The 21,378-nt window shown below is 39.7% G+C and overlaps 1 protein-coding gene across 2 annotated transcripts in view; it reads right to left on the bottom strand.

The window, feature by feature from the left end:
- Window positions 1–6,731, bottom strand: part of LOC143024066 (bicaudal D-related protein homolog) — a 200,393-nt gene extending 193,662 nt beyond the window's left edge. For both annotated transcript variants that reach the window (XM_076182797.1, XM_076182798.1), the window contains exon 1: window positions 5,843–6,731. In XM_076182797.1, the coding sequence (XP_076038912.1) occupies window positions 5,843–6,175 (333 nt within the window). In that variant the 5' untranslated portion in view covers window positions 6,176–6,731. The remainder of the gene's footprint in view (window positions 1–5,842) is intronic.
- Between the last annotated feature and the right edge of the window lie 14,647 nt (window positions 6,732–21,378).

The raw sequence follows: 21,378 nt of genomic DNA, 5'->3' as shown, positions 1-21,378 counted from the left end.
TGATATTAGTGGTTATTCTGATATCTTATTCTTCCTGCATAACCGATATATTCAGTCAACTTATAAATATGATGAACAAAAGAAGCCCAAATAAAGAAACCTTGGGAACGCCACTAGTTCCCTAAGTAAATCCTAAAAAATTATGCTAAAGAACATGTATGATTGCCTAATCAATTTCCGAAAATGGCAATACAGTACAGCAAAATCACCATGATACGCGAACGCCTACACAAAACGATAAATAACCCAAAGGAAGTCTATGATTAAATCTTTCATAAAGAATCCTGCAGGAAGGGACTGGAGGGGAGTGAGTCAGAGCAATTGAAGCTTTTGCAGTTTCTGGGGAATCCCGAACCTCAGCAAAGAACTCAGCCGGGAAGGTGGTTGGACGAAGCTTAATTAACCCTTGAAGGCCCAGCAGTCATTCTGATTATCTTGTTCCGAATGAAGGCATACAATATTGTCCTCACGGTCGCCTACACCTCTTCCTCGGTCGCTGGATCCGTTTTCTTTCTTCTGGTCAATCCCAAGCTACTCCGTACGTTTCTGTGGTGATCTATTGGTGTCGGAGAGGCTAAGAACTACAGTAGAGTGATTAACCCTGTAAGATATTGTGTCTTAACCAGGGAATACCTACTTAACATAGCCTAACGTTAACTAGAATAAAACAAGCAACGTACATTAAGAAAAGGACAAAGTTGCTTAACGACGGACTGTTTCAGAAAGCAAAACTTGTTGTAAACAATTGTTCAAATTACTGGGACTATATCAGCAACACAAAATATGAAAAGCAAACTCGTGGGATTGGATCTTTCTGCATATTAATGCTGCTACGAAGCTTTCCCGTGAGACCAAACGAACAAAAAAGAAAACATTTGAACATCGCGTCATGTTGAAGACTTTCTGCCCCCATAAATATGCTCAGATTTAAGAGTACAGATGAATAAAGGAAAAATATTCAAATGAGGAATCTATTAACAGACAGTAGAAGAGAAGTGGAATTGGACAGATAATTAGAACGAACGAAGGAAGAGTGAGGAAGCAAGTGTGTTTACTTGGCGAACGCCGCGAGATGGGAAGTGTAGGGAGATCAGAAAGAAGGTGGAGAGATGAGATAGAGAAGATTGCAGGAGGGACGTGGCAGAGGTCGGTGCGGTCGCGTAGGTCATGGAATGGTATGAAAGAGTGCTTGTCAACGTGTGTGGGGGGGGGGGTACGCCCCACAGGTGGGCAATATGATTTTTAAGGGGGGGGGGACAATCGAGGGCAACTGAGGAAGTCTGGGTCATTTTCTTTATTTAATTTGTTTTGCTTTATTTTTATTTTCATTGATGCCTTGTCCTTCTGAAGTGGTTTTAAGACAAGGTTTTATAGGGTTTTTTCAGCTGAAGGGGAGTTTATTTTTTACAAATGATAAGAATTGTATATCACCACATGGGGTAGATCAGGATTTTAAAGGTGATTAGATGGGGCATGGCAGAGAGTGAGTGAGTGAGAGAGAGAGAGAGAGAGAGATAGAGAGAGAGAGAGAGAGAGAGAGAGAGAGAGAGAGAGAGAGAGAGAGAGAGAGAAGAATATGGATGTGGGAATTTAAGAAAGACGTGGGAGGAAGATAAGTGGTCAAGGTCAGCGTGACCTTGGGTCAATGTAACTTGACAGCCTTCGCCTGTCGGAACGAAAGCCTTAAGGGCAGATATGGGGCTTCAACAAACAAGCCTTGAGGAGAAAGGAAACTAAGCCGGTGTTTAGGAAAGCAAGGTGGCAGAAGAATGTTGAGCTGAGTAAATACAACAGAATAGTTTTGTGAGCAGCATTGATAATATTAATAATACTAATAATAATGAAATAATAATAAGAGTAATAATCATAGCAATAATAATGATAATAGTAATGACAATGATAATAATAGTATTACAGACACACCCCTCAGCCATTCTTATTTTGTATTTTAGCTCGTCATTCACTGCTCAGGTCAGAAGCAATACAGCAAGGCATATCACCTCAACAGCTTGGCCATACAACCTGCCACTTCATTACATTGCGACACCCCCTCCCTCAACTATTCGAGAGAGAGAGAGAGAGAGAGAGAGAGAGAGAGAGAGAGAAGAGAAACGTTCATGGTAGACTTCACAGAACCAAAACATTGAGGTATGAAGTACCTCTTACACACCAGGAAAATTTGCTCACAAACAATCGTAAACTGCAGCTTTTGTTTGCGAACCCGTTTTCTTAGTGTTGCCAAGACTGAAGGATTTGTGATCCACCACGGTCTTGGACTCGTGATCGACAGCTATTACCCACCCGGATGAGAGGTCAGGTCACACTTGACCTGAGCTATGGGTAATGCCGTGACCTCACACCAGAAACACCTACTTGCCCACCAGGGTCATAATGCCAATTCACAATGCAATGATGTTTAGATAAATTCAGTCCTGGACGGGACTCAAACTCGGATAGTTGAATTGGTGGTCGAGAACAGTACCTCTTCACCGTCTTATGGGCATATAGGGGTACTGTGTTGGGAATAGTAAGGACAGGTAAGGTCTGCCTATTGTGGAAAATGTCAATAAGGAGGATCGCTGTCCACTGAAACACGAGAAAAAAAGTTTTTTTAATTACCCCTATTCCCCTACGCCTACCAAGGCTTCACTTGGAAATGGACAGACCACTAATAAAGTCTGGAGTAAAAACAACAAAGAATGGAGGAACGTATTATACAGGAAATTTGGACTCTGAAATTTGACTTACGAAGAGAGGCTTAGGCACCTAAACTTACACTCTCTGGAAAGACGTAGAGTGCGGGGTGATCTAATAGAAGTGTTCAAGTGGATCAAAGGCTATAACAAGGGTGAAGCAAACAAGGTCATCATAATAAAACAACAGGGCAGGACTCGCATAATGGGTATAAACTGGACAAATTTAGATTTAAGAAGGAAATAGGCAAGAATTGGTTTAATAATAGGGTGATCGATGAATAGAATAAACTTAGTAACCATGTAGTAAGCGCTGAAACTATCAGTTGTGTTAAAAAACGATTAGACAACTTTATGGATGGGGATGACAGGTGGTGCTGGATACGGAGCTGCCTAGTGTAGGCCTTATGGTCTCTTGCAGTCTCCTTTATTCTTATGTTCTTATGAAAACAACAAATGACCGACCTTACAAGTACTTCCTCCCCCCCACCCCCCGGTCACTTGCATACTGCACGTGTGATGACGCGACAAAACCTCAAATTTGTGACGAGAGAGATAAAAGTCCGCATTTTTATAACACAAATTTCAGAAACTTTTTTTTACAGAATTATCCTAACTTAAACAAACCCATGCCCAATTTTAAAATTCTAATGTAATTATGTTGAATCAACCCAGTCCTTAAATATTTACATGCTTGTTAAATAGAGTAATTTTCAATGAGGCTCTAATTAATGTTTGTATTCTCAAATGCTATTTCGATATTAAAAACATTAAAGAATTGAGGAAAATCTACTATATTCTCACGAAACTGGAGACCAGAGGATTTGTTGATGCCAAAGCATTCTTTGTGGACATGTCTTGTTAAAGACTGGCTATATTAAGACATACCTACAAGAAAATTTACTGCCAAAATATACTAACACCAAAAACATCGTGAGCTTTTGTCTCTTTCGTCACGGAGTTTGCATAAACCCCTGGAGATCCCAATTGAGACACAGAGGCATGCTCTCCTAGCCCGCGAGAAAAGAAAATGGTAATCTGGATGATGACGTCAGAAGTCGGGAGATCCCACTTCTGGTGGACCTAAGGTCTTACCTGTCCGGAGCGAATGAGGAGGAAAAAGGTCCCCAGCCGTGACCTTTGAGACGCTCCACACTAAACGAAGCATCTATTCGGAATCCGGAACATTTCCCCACAAGTCTCATACACAGTTATAGCATTATCCTTAGTGTACATTAATAATTACTATGAAATTAATCAAATGTGGGAAGATGTCCTCCTGTATGTGGGAAAATGACAATGTTGAGGAATGGATGTGGTAAAGTGTCCGTATACCATTTAGTCCCGTCTGAGGTCGCCAATTGTGCCTTACGGAAGTCCGGTGTTAACGGAAATCGCCGATGGTTGTTGGATTCGGGAAAAGGTCCCTGGTTGTGCGTAAAACAGATTGAAAAAGAAATAGTAATAATAAATGAAAAGAATATGTTGCCCATCGCATGTGTCCTTATGTCTTCTCGATGCGTAATCTAGGATGGAGAACAAGAACAAGTTACGATAAATATCTGACCCCACCCCATTTTTTTTTTACCCGGTCAAGAAAGGGAACAGAGGATGACCCCTCAGAAAAATATAATAATAATAGTAATAATAATGATAATAATAATAATAATAATAATTACTCCAAAACCACCCACCCAGACATGACCTAACAACTTCTATATATTTCTTCCCCTTATACAAAACAGAACCACGTAAAGCTTCAAAACATACAACAATGCACGGCTCGAAAAGCATCGTTTCAAGGAAGAAAAGGAACACCAATTCAAAGTCAAATGCAGGAACGGGGAGTATTTTGAATCTGCAGGTACAAAGGTCTCCAAGCGAGGAAAGATGGGGTAAAAAGTTTACCAACCTTGGCATGTCAAAGGGACACTTTGACCTCGTTCATTTCTTAAATAATAACGAAACGTACGACAGAGAAAACACGGAGGAGCATGCGGAAATACACTGAAGAGTTAAAAATAAAAAGACTTGACACAGCATTGCTTAAACACGGCAAAGGAAACATGGACTGGGAATGAAGCGTTTGCTCCTGACATTTCGTCCGCTGCCTTCTTCAAAGTAGACGAAACGTCAGCTTCATTCTTCACTTCACATATGTTTAAGCAACTTGTTCACATGGATATCAATTTACTTCTCATCCTCATTTCGTACATTCCACGTAATGGAAACAAGGCCCAGCGGCATCCTAATTTAAGACAAGCGTCAAATGAGATAATTACGAAACATTTACAAGAGAGACGTGGAATGGATAAACTAATTTTCAGCAAAAACAATACAGTTGCAACATATTTTCATAATTGTCTAGGCTCAAGTTGACGCTGGTCATAATAACAATATACAACATGAAGACAAGAAGAACAATCACCACCACAAATACCCAGTATAAAGAATTGATAAAACTTACAATTAATGTTATTGACGAAAATACAATTATATTCTTTACGAAGAGGGTCCCTGACTAAATCTATTTCACTATTCAGTATCAGTATGATCGAGATTGATGTTATGGCTAAATGGTAGGAACCTTGAAGGTATTAAATGCACCTTAATTAATCAGAGGCCTATACTAATGGAATTAATAATATATCTAATACTGCATGAGGAAAGACAATTGAACAAACTGTTCAAATAATTGGCAAGAATGGTGATTATTGTTCAAAATATGACACTACATCCTGTCGTCTAGAACGGAGTGCAACATAAACAAACGACTTTTCTCTTCTTTGCATACAATGCCTAGAAGTCATGCTTGGATTCCTGGCCATGCACGTAGAGACAAACACACACACAGGACGAACAACTTCAAGGTGGCAGCACACTAGACATTTCTCACTAGCATGCTACTTGCTTTTGCTACTTAGTTTGAACAGAAACAACTTATGTTACAATCTTTTTTTTCTTCAAATTTCCAAATGACAAATCACTCTTACGTCATATAGTGAGAAGCTGAATGAAGAACTAAGAATAATTAAACCTATACAAATATTGTAACCGATATCGTTCTTACTCAAACGAAGTAGCAAAGGTTCAAGCACAACAATCGTTCTCACATTTCCTTGTACACACAAGCACATGAAGACCCTTACCTCTAATTTGTGACTGTAGTCCTCAGCTAACCGTTCGTTCTGATGCACCAACACTTCGTTCCTCTCAAGAAGGGCTTTGCCTAACTCGGCAGCCAAAATTAGGTCCCTCTCCTTCTTTGCCAGTCGTTCGAAGACGTCACCCTCTTCCTCCGTCTCAGACACCTGATCCACATTCGCCATCTCACCACTCCGACACTCCATCTCGTAGATATAGTCCTCGAGCTGGTACTTGCTCCCTTCTTCTCCAGACGAGAGAATTTCCTCCCTGGAACAGGTCTTGCCTCCGGTATGGAGCATTCCTGGGCGCTGAGAGTCTTCGCTAGTTACTGGCATTGCGGGCGGCTCTGCACACCCATAGCAAGACTCCTCCAGAAGCAGTTTGGCGTTGTTTGTCTCCTGTTCGGAGAACACCGATCTACCCGAAAAAATTGGGGCTCGTACTTCGAGTCTAAGCGGGAACAACTGCTCTTGTAAAAGCAGCTGTTCTGGACGGCTTTAGATCAACTGGAATCCAGCAACTTGTTGGCTGAGATTCGGTGAAGGCCCTTACAGGCAGATGTTTGTGAAACAGCACGGCATAAACCTGTGGTCTATGCCCTTGGGTGTGACACCTCGATGCAACTGGAAGTCGACCATGAATTCAGCACGGAGCGTCGTGATCGTCCCTATGGCGGGCCAGGGGAGTTCGACTGGAGAGCTTTCACTGTACGTCCTTCTAGTTCGGAGTATAATCCAAGACTGAACTTTCTAGGGGACAATTACAAGCAAGCCAATTACACGACTATGGTTGCCTGAATTCTCCTTAGTATCACTATGTTTCAGATAGAAGCGATGGATTAGTTACGGGCCGAAGGCTGAGCACGAAGACAAACGTACACTCTGCGCTAAAGCGGCTGTCGAGATACTGAGAAAACGGTGTAGCTCACCACCTGTCCTCAGGCTCGCAGCTGATGCAGGTGCCACACACCTCCAGCGCGCTCAACCAATCGGAGCGCTCTGTCTTCTGCCTACGCTCGCCCACACCCCCAAGTGACATAAATATCACATAGAAATTGTAAAATGAAATGCATAACTTTTATTTATATTGTTATGAATGGGTTAGTTGTACACAGATGTAGCTTGGATGAAATGCGCTGCTAAAGGAGAACAGTTTGTCCATAGCTTCCAACCTTTAAACACGTTACTGTTCTTACCTGACCTAACTCATGACACAATATTGATTAAAAAAAGGTGCATATGGTAGATTAGGATCTCTGTCTCATCAGTTGCTAACACCATCGATTTTACACGTAGTTTTAAACGTGGTTTATAATTATACATATTTTTTTTTTATTAACGTTATAAATCAGTCCCTCCTTTGCTGGTCAATACGACATGACGTCATTCCCTTTTCAGCCGTTACTTAATCCTTCTACGAGCGTCCGGTTCTTCTCTTCATCCCTCAACATCACTGCATCTTCTTTTCTAAATTCATGCGTTCATCTCAAGACTCCAAGAAACCAACTTCATCTATTGAAAGACGGACAAATTCCAATGATTCTGTAAATGTAATGAATGTTGCAGGGCCTTCTGGTGTCTAATCATAATCCATTTGATCGACCACCTTTTCGCATCATCGACAATGGACATCGAATTTGACCATCGATCTGAGATCGCTGGCCGAGACGAACAAACGCGCGAGTTCTGAAAGAGAAGATGCTTCGTTACAGGAACATTCCAGAGTTGGAAATGTCTCTAAGCGGTTTGCTCGCAGTGAAAGATGAACCGGTCTCATTAATAAGATAATTATATCTATGATAAACCTAAAAACCTACGCAATTAACGCTTACAACAGCCATGGAAGTAAAGACTTCACAATTTAAGGAGAACATAACCTTAGCGAAGGTGACTGACATTTGCTTTCATAAAAATTTAAGTGGTTAGAGCAGCGTCTTCGAACTGTTGTAACTGGGTGACGTCTATTGATCTCCAACTAAGCTCTCATTACCACACCTACATCCCTACATCCATTCCTCCCACAGCAACTTTCCCTCCATTCAGTATGGAATTTTGGTCTCACCACTCACCCCTACGGACCAGAGGTGTACAGCGTTCTTTTATGTGGTTGGGAAATAATATCCTTAAAATCATACTTTCTTGCAGTCATATCACTTCCTGCTTGGGTCTTTCGTACCCGTGACGCTAACAACTACGCCATCTGTACCTACTTTCCTCAAAAGGGACATCTTTCTACCCCAAACGTTCTGTCACAGATATCACATGTTATCTACGTCATCTGCAATGATATAACATATTGTTTGTTCACATGTTGTAAATATACAAATCCGTAAGCAAATTCTGTGTGTTGGAGTCTCTCTCTCTCTCTCTCTCTCTCTCTCTCTCTCTCTCTCTCTCTCTCTCTCTGTGTGTGTGTGTGTGTGTGTGTGTGTGTGTGTGTGTGTGTGTGATGATGATGATGATGATGATAGGTTTATTGAGATAGCAGTGATACACTGACAATAATACAATTGGGCACTTTTATGAGTAATATAGTAATTATTAGAGTGATATGCTTAGTCTAAAATTTATAATGAGTTTATTGTGCGGACAATGGATGGAATGGCACTGTTCTTGTATCGGTCAGTTCTCGGCGCTCTGATGGGCTTGATTTTGTTTGAATGCCGAGTTGCATGGCGGGTGGGTGTGGTGTTAGGTGGGAGGAAGTGACGGTGACGTGTGTGTGTGTGTGTGTGTGTGTGTGTGTGTGTGTGTGTGTGTGTGTGTGTGTGTGTGTGTGTGTGTGTGTGTGTGCGTGTGTGTCTGTGTTTACCTAATTGTGTAGATTACGAAAACCTATGGATTCACATTTGCATCAGACCCACAAATAGCAACAGAAATACAAGATTAACCTCCTTTTGATAAATGATCTCCATAACTGGTGACAGGGTATATACCTAGCGAAAAATATTATTGCTAAGTCACATATTTCTATCCTCAAGTAATCTTAGCTCTTTTCATCCCATAGATACAATAGGGCCGAGAATAAAATTCGCTCATAAGCGAGAATCTCGTTTATATTAATATAATTCACTTCTCCGCTAGGAACATATATGCGATAGAAATAGAGTCTGTATTGATCTCTTCTTTCTCTGTCCATCCGGTCACACTTCATCCCGGCTGTGCCCGTTGAAAGAAAGGGAAAAATGACGCACGAGGGACAAAACAATAACGCCCACAGATGCTCCTGACACACCTCCGACAAGAACCAGCTAGATCCAGTGTTTCTATGACAACCGAAGCTGTCACACCTCCGGAGAGATGAAACAGATGAAGGCGTCTGCGTGAGCCGGTCACACCCACAGATACCATGCCGGAGGCGGTCAACGACGTGACGTCATGTCGGCAGAGCGACAAACACCTACAGAATGCATTACGTTGATTGAATACAAGATATTCACAACTATTATGATTAAATGTCATGTATGACGCAAATGGTTTTTTTATGACGATGTTCTTCCAACAATTTCATCATGAAATTCTACTCTCAGGTGAATAAGATAATTAGTTTTAAAAAAGTCTTCATAATACAACAAACAAGTTGACCTATTTGGTAATGACGTTTCGTGCATTTCAGCTACCGACAGACAATTTTATTCATCTATAAAACATCATCACTACAAAATTAATTAATCGATCATCTCGATTATCCTATCAGTGAGTAATTATTTTAATCGGTACATTAATTCTGGCTGCCGCCAATTGATTTTATTCAGCTAAAGAAATATTCGCTACACAGAGAATCAAAGGTCATCATCAGCCCATTCAAAACTGTCGTCTTGCATATATCTCTTAGTCACCGATAACCGATATTTCATATACAAGATCTTTCACAATATTTGAAACCCAGTTTTGGGCCTCTCATAAGCTTCCTATTGAAACTAACTAAATTCATTTTTTTTTTTTTTTTGTAGATGATGGTGACAAAGACTCGGACAACAAAACAAGATGTTTTCTGTGTAAAGACATACTACAAGACCGAATTATTCAAGACTGTTCAAACCAAGTATAGGCGTCTATTCGACTTCAACCATTACTCAAACAAGAGTCAAAATTTCAAGTGGGCTCGATTTTTTTGAAGGTCATGGAAATGTAAAGGATCTTAAGTTATATTATCATTCATCATCATCAACATCTGACTGTACTCAATCTCTTCCAGGTATGCAGGATAATATAGACTTATTGTTACTGTCTGTTCGAGCAGTTCTCCCCAAGGAATGCTACAGCCGAAACTGGGTTTTCCCACAAATCCTTTTATAGAGTGTATGTTGTGTTGTTTGCGTGCATGATTGTGTATAATGCAGTCTTCCATTATGTGTGTGGTACTCCCCAAGGCAGGCGTAGCTCCTCTTGGGGATCGGTGCCACCTGCGTAGAGCTGATGGCCAGGGGTGGTTGCTGCTGTTTGGCCCCCAACTCTTGGGGTTGGGGGGGTGGTCCCACGACGTAGACGCTGCAGCTCCAGGACCTTTATAGAAAACCTCAACACCCAAAAAGCAGCAGTAGCTACCAACATATAGACTTGTTGGTAGCTACTGCTGCTTCTTGGCGGTTGAGGTTTTCTGCCAGTAAATGTGTCCACTCCCGCTTGGCTAGACAGCGCTGTGCCCAAGCTGACGATCTCATCACTCCTGTCTACACTATTGATGGCAGTGCTATCACACACAGCTTCTCACATAAGGATTTAGGAATTATAGTTGATAGGAAATTGAAGTTTCATCAACATATAAGAAGTGTAGCTGCCAAAGCTGGGGGTATTGAAATCTACTGTCACCCGATCGGCCAAATTCATGTCTTCGCTTTTCATCTTTGATGTTCGACTTTTCTTGGGCTTTGCTTCTCCTATATGGAATCTAGGATATTTGGGCCAAAGCAATCTATTGGAGTCCGTGCAACGCAGGTGGACAAAACAGATTACAGGATTAACTGATCTTCCCTATATTGATAGGGTTTGTTCTCTGTGAAAGGCAGGTTGTCGCGACAAGATCTCATTTACTGTTACCGCATCTTTCATGATTTTTCCATTATCTCTCCTAATGACATCTTCACCTTGTCTCCTGACGTTGGCACTAGAGGTCATAGGTTTATGATACAAATGCAACATTCTCATTTGGGGGTTCGTAGGCGATTCTTCTCTTGTCGAATTATCCAGAAGTGGAATTCATTGCCCCTAAATATTGTAGATGCTCCTAGCCTCCCTGTGTTCAAGTCCAGATTGAAGTCCTTTTTAGGTGAAGAATTCTTCTCATTCTAATATTTTATCCCTGTATGTTTATTTGTTTGTTATTTACATTGAAGTGATGTCATCAAAATTGTGTCATTTGTACCACCCATTGATGCGGGTAGCATTGTAGGCGTCACGTGATCATACCCTGTGCACGTCACGTGGATGAGGATGTAATCAAGATGACAAGTATATCACTGAACTATTTCAGCTGGTGGGGGGGGGAGCGGCCTCGTGATGGCCATTTGCCCTCTTAGTCTCCCACTTCTTGTGCTTTTCTTTTATTTCTGTTAAATTTATAGAATAATCACCACTGAAAGATCCACCTAACCAGTCATTTTATAAACATGTAATAGTAGTAATAGTGGTACTGCCCGTGTAGCCTGACTGGAACATCTGTCTTGGACTCTTGGGTCTGTCCCTCTCTGATCCAGACTGGCTGGACTTAGGGTGACATGGCCCTACCAGGCGAGATCGTAAGAAGGCTAGAAAATCACCCACTGAAGTTCCCGTTTTTTCATTGTCTTATGATTTTTTTTTTTTTTTTTTTAAATTAGATAGTTGATCCCTTGCTGTCGATATTGGTTTCTTTAGCGAATGCATCAACGCCAAAGGGCCATAAAATCGTCTGTCGAGAGCCAGAATGAAACTGGAATTTAGACTCCAAGGAATAACGTTAGATACAAAATTATAGATTGTACTGTGCACTGTGTAACAACTGGAAAGTGCCAGCTGAAATAACTAACCTTTTAACTACGGAAAAGAATTTATATATCTATTTCTAGTTCCCAATAGTTAATTGTTACTGTAGGTTCTTCATTTTCAGAATACAAAACTGAGTCTGCTTGCTAACCCTCTGATTGGATGACGTGGTCATATTATTAGCAGACCTTCCTGCTCAAAGGCTGAGTAGCCAATCACAAGCCAGTATCGGAGAAAGGTGTGACCGTTCACACATTATCAGATGAATAGAGATCGAACAGTCTTTGAACAGCGAACATATCCATTACTTCCCTGTCGGAAACACTGTACAATGAGATTCTAACAAAAGCTTTTCATACGTAGTTCCCACGGTGACGTTTAACGCTTCATAAAGATCCTTTCTGTTTTACCACAAGCGTCACAGCCTTCTTTCTATTTTTGAAATTTCCTCAATGAAAAGCCATACAATAATTCTGGTAAACATGACGTCACGATCGTCCGTTAGGTGTCGCTTCTTTATACCACAGTTGCCACAACAATCTAAATTTAAAATTTTACAATGAGGATGGACAACGGGTTCGTTAAGTTTGACGTCATCGTCGTTCATAAAGATTCTCCTTAGCACACGTGTCCCGGTACCATTTTTAAATTAGAATTTATACATTGAGGATAAAAATAATATAATAGAATTCCATGAATCTGGCACCCACATGAGCTCCAGGCTTGGTCGGTCACGTCTCCACATTCTACATCCTGACATGTAGCAGGTCAGCTAGATCCTGAGTTTCGCAAAATTAAAAAAGACAATATGGCAACAAAACTGATTAGATAGCAAACATCTGTTTGTGGTTGGCTCAGAGGATGGTCTAAGGATGCTAGTGGTAGAGTTTGGGAGGGTATATGGGAGATGGCTGTAGGTAAATTTGGGCAAAATTAAGGTGACGAGATGTACAAGGGTAAAGTATAATAAGGAGTTGGAGATAGTCATACCAATGGGGAGAGTTTGAGGAAGTGAAGCGTTTTAAGAATTTCGGGTAACATGTAGCAGAGAGTGGATGAATGGAGGTGGAGGTAATCTATAGAGTGAGGGAAACACGTAGATTTCTTGAGTTAGTGAAAAATATCTTGGGATGAACGCGAAGAAAAGACTGTAAGTTGGCCCATGTCGCTGCATTGGAGGCAGAAAAGAGTAGTTTAGATGTGTTTGCGATGAGGTGTCTAAAAAGTATAAAGGGGATAATACAAGAATGGATAAAGTGAGAAATGAGAAGGTGAATTGGAGAGTGGAAGTAAGTGGGATACAGAAATATACAGAAAACATCAAGAAATGAGTACAGCAATGTCGGTACAATTTCACGCTAGAAGGGATTTTCAAGGATTTGAGTCGGGAAGGGAAATGTTTGAAAAGTATTTGAAAGTATCTTAATTAACTGGGAATCATGAGTGCCATTGTTCTCATTTCAGAAACAGAAAAATTAGTAAATATGCAATACAATCTTAACAAAGAATGATTGGTATTTATAAAGATGTTTGCCAGGATCATAATTGAAATTCTTACCAATATCGTCGGCTACCTCTCATCATTCTGGGTATTTTGAAACCCAAATTTAGATACCGAAAATTTATATTAACATTGGTGCCGATTTAAAAAATAAATTGACATTGGCCTACGTTTTTATATTCACCAAAAGCTCAAAGTATCTTTAAAAAGGAATAAAAGTAAAGTCAAAATAATGTTCAACACTAAAGCCAAAAGTAAGATAATTATAATTTATGGCAAGAATCTTGAAGATATTAAAGAATATAATTATTTGGTCCAGAGACTAAAACTGACTCGATATCATAAAACCAAAAGGAATAAAAAAGAGTGTCACAATTTGCTGGAAAATATTTGTTAGATATAGGTCTTTCTTTCTACCCATACTCGAGAGAGGATAAGAGGTGGTAATGGACATGGAACTGCCTATTGTAGGCCTTATGGTCTCTTGAAGTCTCCTTCATTCTTATGTTCTTATGTCTAAAACACAAAGTTTACAATCCGTGTAAAACACAAATTTTACAATCCGTGTAAAACACAAATTTTACAATCCATGTAAAACACAAACTTTACAATCTGTGTAAAACATAAAGTTTACAATCCGTGTAAAACACAAAGTTCCCAATCCGTGTATAATCCCAGCTACGATCTACGGATCTGAAACCTGGAAAATGGCTAAGGTAAGGGAGACAGAATGATGGCAAACTTAGTAAGAACGCAAAGTTGAGTAAAATATACTGTGAAGACGATAAAACAGTGGACCCTAAACTTTATTTTTGTCTGATTGAGTACCACTTGCAAGTCTCGTACCATCGCCGCTTACCACCTGGTTGAAAAAAAAATCGATTAGATATAAATTTATTCATACGTAGAACACACAAATGAGCCAACAACAAAGAACACAATAAATTAATACAATCTTAATAAGAGAGATGCCTCTGTTTCTTCTCCAGCAGTTGATCACACGTAACCTCGATAGTGCTCGCGTAACAGCTCTAGGGTCCTCGTGTCACTGCGACAAAGGAATGGAAATGGGCAGGTCAGGCAGCCAAAGAGAAAGACGGGAAGTGAAGAGGTGGAGGCGAGATGGTAGGTCTGGGAGAGAGAAACCGGGCAGGCAGAGAGACGAAGCAGAGAAATTTGCAGGAGTAACGTGGCAGAGGTTGGAACACTCATGGGAGAGGCCCGGGAAAGGATTCTGTTCAACAGTGGACGTGCGTGTGTGTGTGTGTGTGTGTGTGTGTGTGTGTGTGTGTGTGTGTGTGTGTGTGTGTGTGTGTGTGTGTGTGTGTGTGTGTGTGTGTGTGTGTGTGTGTGTGCGCGCGCGCACGTGTGTGTATTTACCTACTTGTATTTACCTAGTTGTATCTTACGGGAAGGGGAACTATGCTCGTGGTGTCCCGCCTTTGTATCATGCAGTGTCTAGTTTGTTCTTAAATTCGTATGTAGTTTTTGTACACACTATTGTTTTATCCAATTTGTCCCAAATATCCACCACTCTGTGTATATTTTTTTCAGGTCTCTTCTATAACTATCGTTTTTTAGTTTCTTATCATTTCTCCCTGTATTTCTCTTATCTCAATTTAATAAGTCCTCTCTATCAAGAATTTTTGTGCCTTTCATGTTTATGTAAATGGTCAGCAGTGTGTGTGTGTGTGTGTGTGTGTGTGTGTGTGTGTGTGTGTGTGTGTGTGTGTGTGTGTGTGTGTGTGTGTGTGTGTGTGTGTGTGTGTGTGTGTGCACGCGCGCGCGCGGGTGTGTTTGTCCCTTTCATTGAGCGGACACATTCAACAGAAAGCGAAGATCATCCGGACTGACACAAAGGGAGGCACGGCTAGATGTCATCAATGACGTCACGGAAACATGTGACGTAGGAGGGGCGTGGTATGACGTCATCAATGACGCAAGACCGTTTGACATATGCCATGAGATGAAAAGACTATGCGAAGGCGTGGCAGTGCCGACGACGCTGCATGAAGCTTTGGACTTTGAGGGAGGCAGAAAGGAATAGTTTAAGTGTGTTTGAACTGAAATGTCTAAGAAGTATGGAAGGGAATACGAGAATGGATAGAGTGAGAGATGAGAAAGGGAATTGGAAAGTGGAAATAAGTGGACTATAGAAAAATATAGAATATATCAAGAAAGGAGTACAGCGATGTCGGTACAATTTCCCGCTGGAAGGGAGTTTCAAGGAATAACAAGTCGCGTCACAATTGGCTGGAAAATCTTTGGTAAACATATGCATTTTTCCTACCTTTATTTCTACAACAGAAAGTTTGAAATTCGTATATAATCCCAGCTATGAACTACAGATTTAAAACTTTTTTATTTTCAAGGAATAAAAATACGTGTCATAATTGGCTGGAAAATCTTTGGTAAATATAGGCATTTTCCCTACCTTTTCTTCTACAACATAAAGTTTAAAATTCGTATATAATCCTTGCTATGGACTACAAATCTAAAATTTTTTAATTTTCAATGAATAAAATGACATGTCATAATTGCTGGAAAAATCTTTTGTAGATATATGCATTTTCCCTACCTTTTTGTCTACAACACAAAGTTTAAAATACGTATATAATCCCAGCTTTGAACTACAAATCTAAAACCTGAAAATTGACTAAAGTTGGCAGCATACTCGGCTAGCATGCTACTTGCTATTGCTAATTCGTTTGAGTAGATACATCAGTTACAACATTCCAGACTTTCGTAAGAACATTTCGACAATGTGAGTCTAACATTCGTATTTTAGATTTAAAATTTCTTAGTTCGTCATTCAGTTTCTCACTGTAGCATGACGCAAAAGTAATTTGACATTTGGAAATTTGAAAAAAAAAAAAATCGTAACTGAAGTAGTTTCTGCCGTCACCTGAAGGCAATGGAGGTATACAGAAAATAATGGAGAGATCAGTGATGGAAATAACACTGAAAGACAGAGAGATGCAAGTTTGGCAAGAAAGTTAAGTTTAGTAAAATGTACTGAGATGGTAAAGGAGTTCGGCGCGGTAGCCCAGTGTATAATATGTCAAAATGTTGAACTTATGAGCAGGTGAGTTCGATTCTTGGGATCCGCCGTGTGTTTCCTGCATTGGTTCCCGTGAGCCCTGGCCAGGCGGGGAGGCGACCCAATCATCGACCTTAAAAAAAAAGAAAAAAAAAAAAAAAAAAAAAAAAAACGGATTGCCGCATCTGACAGGACTCGCCATACCATGGGTTTCTCACTTCCCACCTCGTGAGACTGGGATGATAGGTAGGCGATAAAGGAGCGGAAATGGAAATGGGCAGGTCAGATAACCAAAACGGAGGATGGGAGATGGAGAGGTGGAGATGGAAAGCCTGGAAGAGAGAGACCAAACAGGCTGTGAGAAAAGGTAGAGAATTTTGCAGGAGTAACGTGGCAGAGGCTGTCATGCGATTCATTGGAGAGGATTCTATTCAACAGTAAACGTCGAATGTATTTACCTAGTTGCATTTACTTAGTTGTATTTTACGGGAAGGGGAGCTATGCTCGTGGTGACTCGTTTTTTGTATCTTGCAAGATCAACTTCTTGTATGGTGTTTGCGCACACTATTTTTTCGTCCAGCTTGTTCCAGATATCTATCACTCTGTGTGGGAAGATATTTTTTCCAGGTCTCTTCTGTAGCTGTCCTTTTTGAGTTTCATTGCATGTCCTCTTGTTTTTCCTCTGTCCCACTTTAATAAGTCCTCTCTATCAAGGAGTTCCTTGCCTTTCATAATCCTGTAGATGGCTAGTAGGTCCCCTCGTTCTCTTCTTTGTTCCAGGGTCGGCAATTCCCGTTCGGCCAATCTTTGCTCATATGTTAGGTTTGAAAGTGTTGGTGCCATCTTTGTCGTTGCTCTTTGTATTCTTTCTATTTTTTTTTTTTTTTTTGGTACTGGGTGACCATATCATCGCTGCATATTCCAGTTTTGGCCTTATCAGTGTTTGTAACATTTATTTAATCATTTGTCTATACAACTCTCGTAGACGCCGAATGTGTGTGTGTGTGTGTGTGTGTGTGTGTGTGTGTGTGTGTGTGTGTGTGTGTGTGTGTGTGTGTGTGTGTGTGTGTGTGTGTGTGTGTGTGTGTGTGTGTGTGTGTGTGTGTGTGTGTGTGTGTGTGTGTGTGTGTGTGCGCGTGCGCGCATGTATTTACCCCTGTCGTTGAGCGGACATATTAAACAGAAAGCAGAGATCAACCAGACTGACACAAAAGGGGCACGGCTTGACGTCATCAGTGATGCCATGGAAACATGTGACGCAGGAAAGGCGTGGCGTTATGACGTCATCAATGACGCAAGACCGTTTGACATATCCGAAGACACTGTGAAATAGACTTGATCTCTAACCAGCATCATCTATGCAATAAATTTAAAGTTTCTTCCAATTTAGTAGACAATATTTTATTTTAATTAACATGTAATTTACTCTACAACCAATCTACATATGGGATATTTTGAAAGTGTTTCGTTAGATATCAAATCAGTTGATATGTATTGGTTTAGACACGTTGACGATACCTTCGCGGCATGTGACGATAAAGGGGGATATTTTTTATTATTTCCTGCCTAAACATAACAAACTAGCTCACTCCTTTTACAGACATTTTTACTTTCATACACAATTCGTTTGTGGTCCACAGTACCTCTTCAACTTCAGCGTCTTCCTTCCTTTTCTTTATTCCACAGACGACTTCGTGGGGGAAGATGAAGAAGAAGAAAGAAAGGAAGATTATAGCAGCGACCAAAGCCGCCATCATGGCCCGATGCGCTTTAAGAACATAAGAACATAAGAATAAAGGAGACTGCAAGAGATCATAAGAACCACACTGAGCAGTTCCATGTCCATTACCAGCTGCCATCCCCATCCATAAAATTGTCTAACCGTTTCTTAAAACAACCGATAGTTTCAGAGCTCAGTACATCTGTTCCATTCGTTGATCACCCTATTAGTAAACCAGTTCTTGTCTATTTCCTTCTTAGATCTAAATTTGTCCAATTTAACTCCATTACTGCGAGCTCCTACCCTTGTAGTCTTAATATGATGATCTTGTTTGCGTCACCCTTGTTAAAGCCTTTGATCCACTTGAACACCTCAATTAGATCATCCCGCACTCTGCGTCTTTCCAGAGTGTTGGGGAAGGTAACAATCACTACTGGGAATCGGGAAGGAGTGCGGGACTCGACCCCAAAACTAATCGATTGCGAGACCAGCACGCTTCCGATAAGGCCAACAACGCAAGCCTCAAATATGCTGGAGATGTCTTCGGGCTTTGCGATTCACTGGGAACTTGTCCTCGAGGGTGAGAGTTTTTGGCCACATGGACATTTTTTGCCAGATGTCGCTCAAACTCTGACGAGCTATATTGTATATAAAAAAAAATCAAACCATACGGAATAAAAGGAAAATACCTTGCAGACTCCAACAGATTTGTCAATCATCGACACACCCTCTGCATTCCTTTCCTAATGTATATATATATATATATATATATATATATATATATATATATATATATTTATATATATATATATATATATACATATATATATATATATGTGTACAACACTGAATGGGTCTCAATGAACAGATTTACATTTATCAACCACAATTCATTTTAATTCTAATCCATCAACTTCGAGAAACTCGAGGAGGCCAACATGCAGAAATTGAAACGTGGTATAGCCAAGGACTCGAACCTGCGCATCTATGCACACATACAGAGACAGAGTTGGGTTTTGGTGTATTATCATTTGGGATCACGGATTTTGAGGATAAAGACGTTGATATTTATAAACTATTTTGACATACGAGCTCTCTGAGTCAACCAAGACCTTCGACATGGAGTTGCCCCGTTTATGTTTTCACATCCTGATCTGGGAAACAAACAACAAAACGTCACAAAGCGTCGCACTTGAATAATCCCGTTGCTGCATGCAATACGCACGCGCGCACACACACACACACACACACACACACACACACACACACACACACACACACACACACACACACACACACACACACACACACACACACACACACACACACACACACACACACACACACACACACACACACACACACACACACACACACGAGGTATGATGACTAATTAGAGAGCAAGGCACAGGACCCCACGAGCGTTGCTCCACGAAGGAAGAAATTGAAAAAAATCTTACATGGAAAAACCTGGAGAACACTGAAAGTTGTGAAATATCACATTTTGGAAAAAAAAAAAACACGTACTAAAATGTCACAAAACTATATATGTATATATATATATATATATATATATATATATATGTATATATATATGCATATAATATATATATATATGCATATATATATACATATATATATATATATATATATATTATATATACAAATATATATATATATATATATATATATTTGATCTTTATAGATACTTGCACTAGACCACTCAATGAATCATTGGCTCACTATCACAAAGCTGGTTACTGCGTTTTTTTTTTATCGTCGACAAGATGGTCGGGTACTTTATAATGGAATGGTCAAAATAGTTCCACACGTCTTCATGAATATAGTTTTGTTGAGCACATAAAAAGGGCGGCACACTAGATATTTTTCGCTAGCATGCTACTGTCTTTTGCTACTTCGTTTGGGTAGAAACGACTTCGGTGACGATCTTTTGTTTTTTGAAATTTTCCAAACGTCAAATTACTCTTTCGTCGTATAACGAGAAGCTGAATGACGAACTGAGAGAATACTAATAACCCACTTTCGGAGAAGAATAAGCAAAAGTATAAAGATCCGTATATTTCGATCACTAACAGTGATCCTTTTCAGCAGTATCTGCTGAAGAGGATCACAGTTAGTCATCGAAATATACAGATCTTTATACTGTACTTTCGCTTGTTCTTCTCCGAAAGTGGATCATTAGTATTATTTTACCAATGTGCTACGACATTACTTTGTTGTGAACTAAGAGAAGTTAAACCTAAAATACGAGTGTTAGACACATCGTTGAGATGTTCTCATGGAACGCTAGAATACTGTAACCGAAGTCGTTTCTACTCAAACGAAGTAGCAAAAGCAAATAGCATGTTATCCTAGTGTGCCATCACTTTTACCTAGTAGAACCACCGTAAGTGAATGGCGGAGGTGAAATGATGGAAGTGGGTAATTTATTGGGCAGTCTTTGTTTATTTGTTTGTAATTATTTGTTTGATTGCTTATTATTTGCTTGATTTTCAGTCATTATTATCTATTTGTCAATTTATTACCATTTACTATTTACCTGTTTGTTTATTATCTAGCTATATCTATGCATCTATTTATTCTATTTATTATTATCTATACTACTATAATTTTTATTTATTTTGTTTTATTTAATTTTGTTTTGTTTTATTTTATTTTTGTTTTAGTTTTATTATACTTTATCTTATTTTGTTTTATTTTATTTTATTTATCATTATTATATTTTTTCGCATCCGACCTAGTTATGGACCAAAAGGTCTCCCGTCGGCATGCTCCGCCTTTGTAATCCTTTGTAACAGCAGCCAGTGTAAACGGTTAGTTTATGTAATCAGCAAAGTTGGGCGCGTTCCTAACTGCGTTCCTACATGCATTCCTCTGTTTCCTGACTGACACACATAGGACACCAAGGAACGCACCGAGGAGCGCACCCAGCTCTAGTAATCATATAAGTGATTACCAAAAGCCAAATAGAATCTGTCTTTAGGGAACTAAAATTTTCTGGATTCTACAGCATAAGAGAGAAGATTGTTTCATGATTGTATAATATGGTTAAAGAATCTCTTAAGAGCATCAATCTAAAAATACTGAACATGAATTTTAAATCTATGACCTCTTGTACTAGAATGAGATGATATGAGAAATAAGTCATTCAGTATTACTGTAATTATTATAATTTATTTCATATTATTTGTTTTTGTTTTGTTATCATTTGTCTGTCTGATTTTCATTTATTATTAGTTATATGTCAATTTATTATTATTTACTATTTACCTGTTTGTTTATTATTTAACTAT

This window comes from Oratosquilla oratoria, unplaced genomic scaffold (assembly GCF_046742065.1).
Source record: "Oratosquilla oratoria isolate Oo_2021 unplaced genomic scaffold, ASM4674206v1 SCAFFOLD87, whole genome shotgun sequence".
NCBI classification, from domain to species: Eukaryota; Metazoa; Arthropoda; class Malacostraca; order Stomatopoda; family Squillidae; genus Oratosquilla; species Oratosquilla oratoria.
This window is presented reverse-complemented; position numbering and strand designations above follow the sequence as displayed.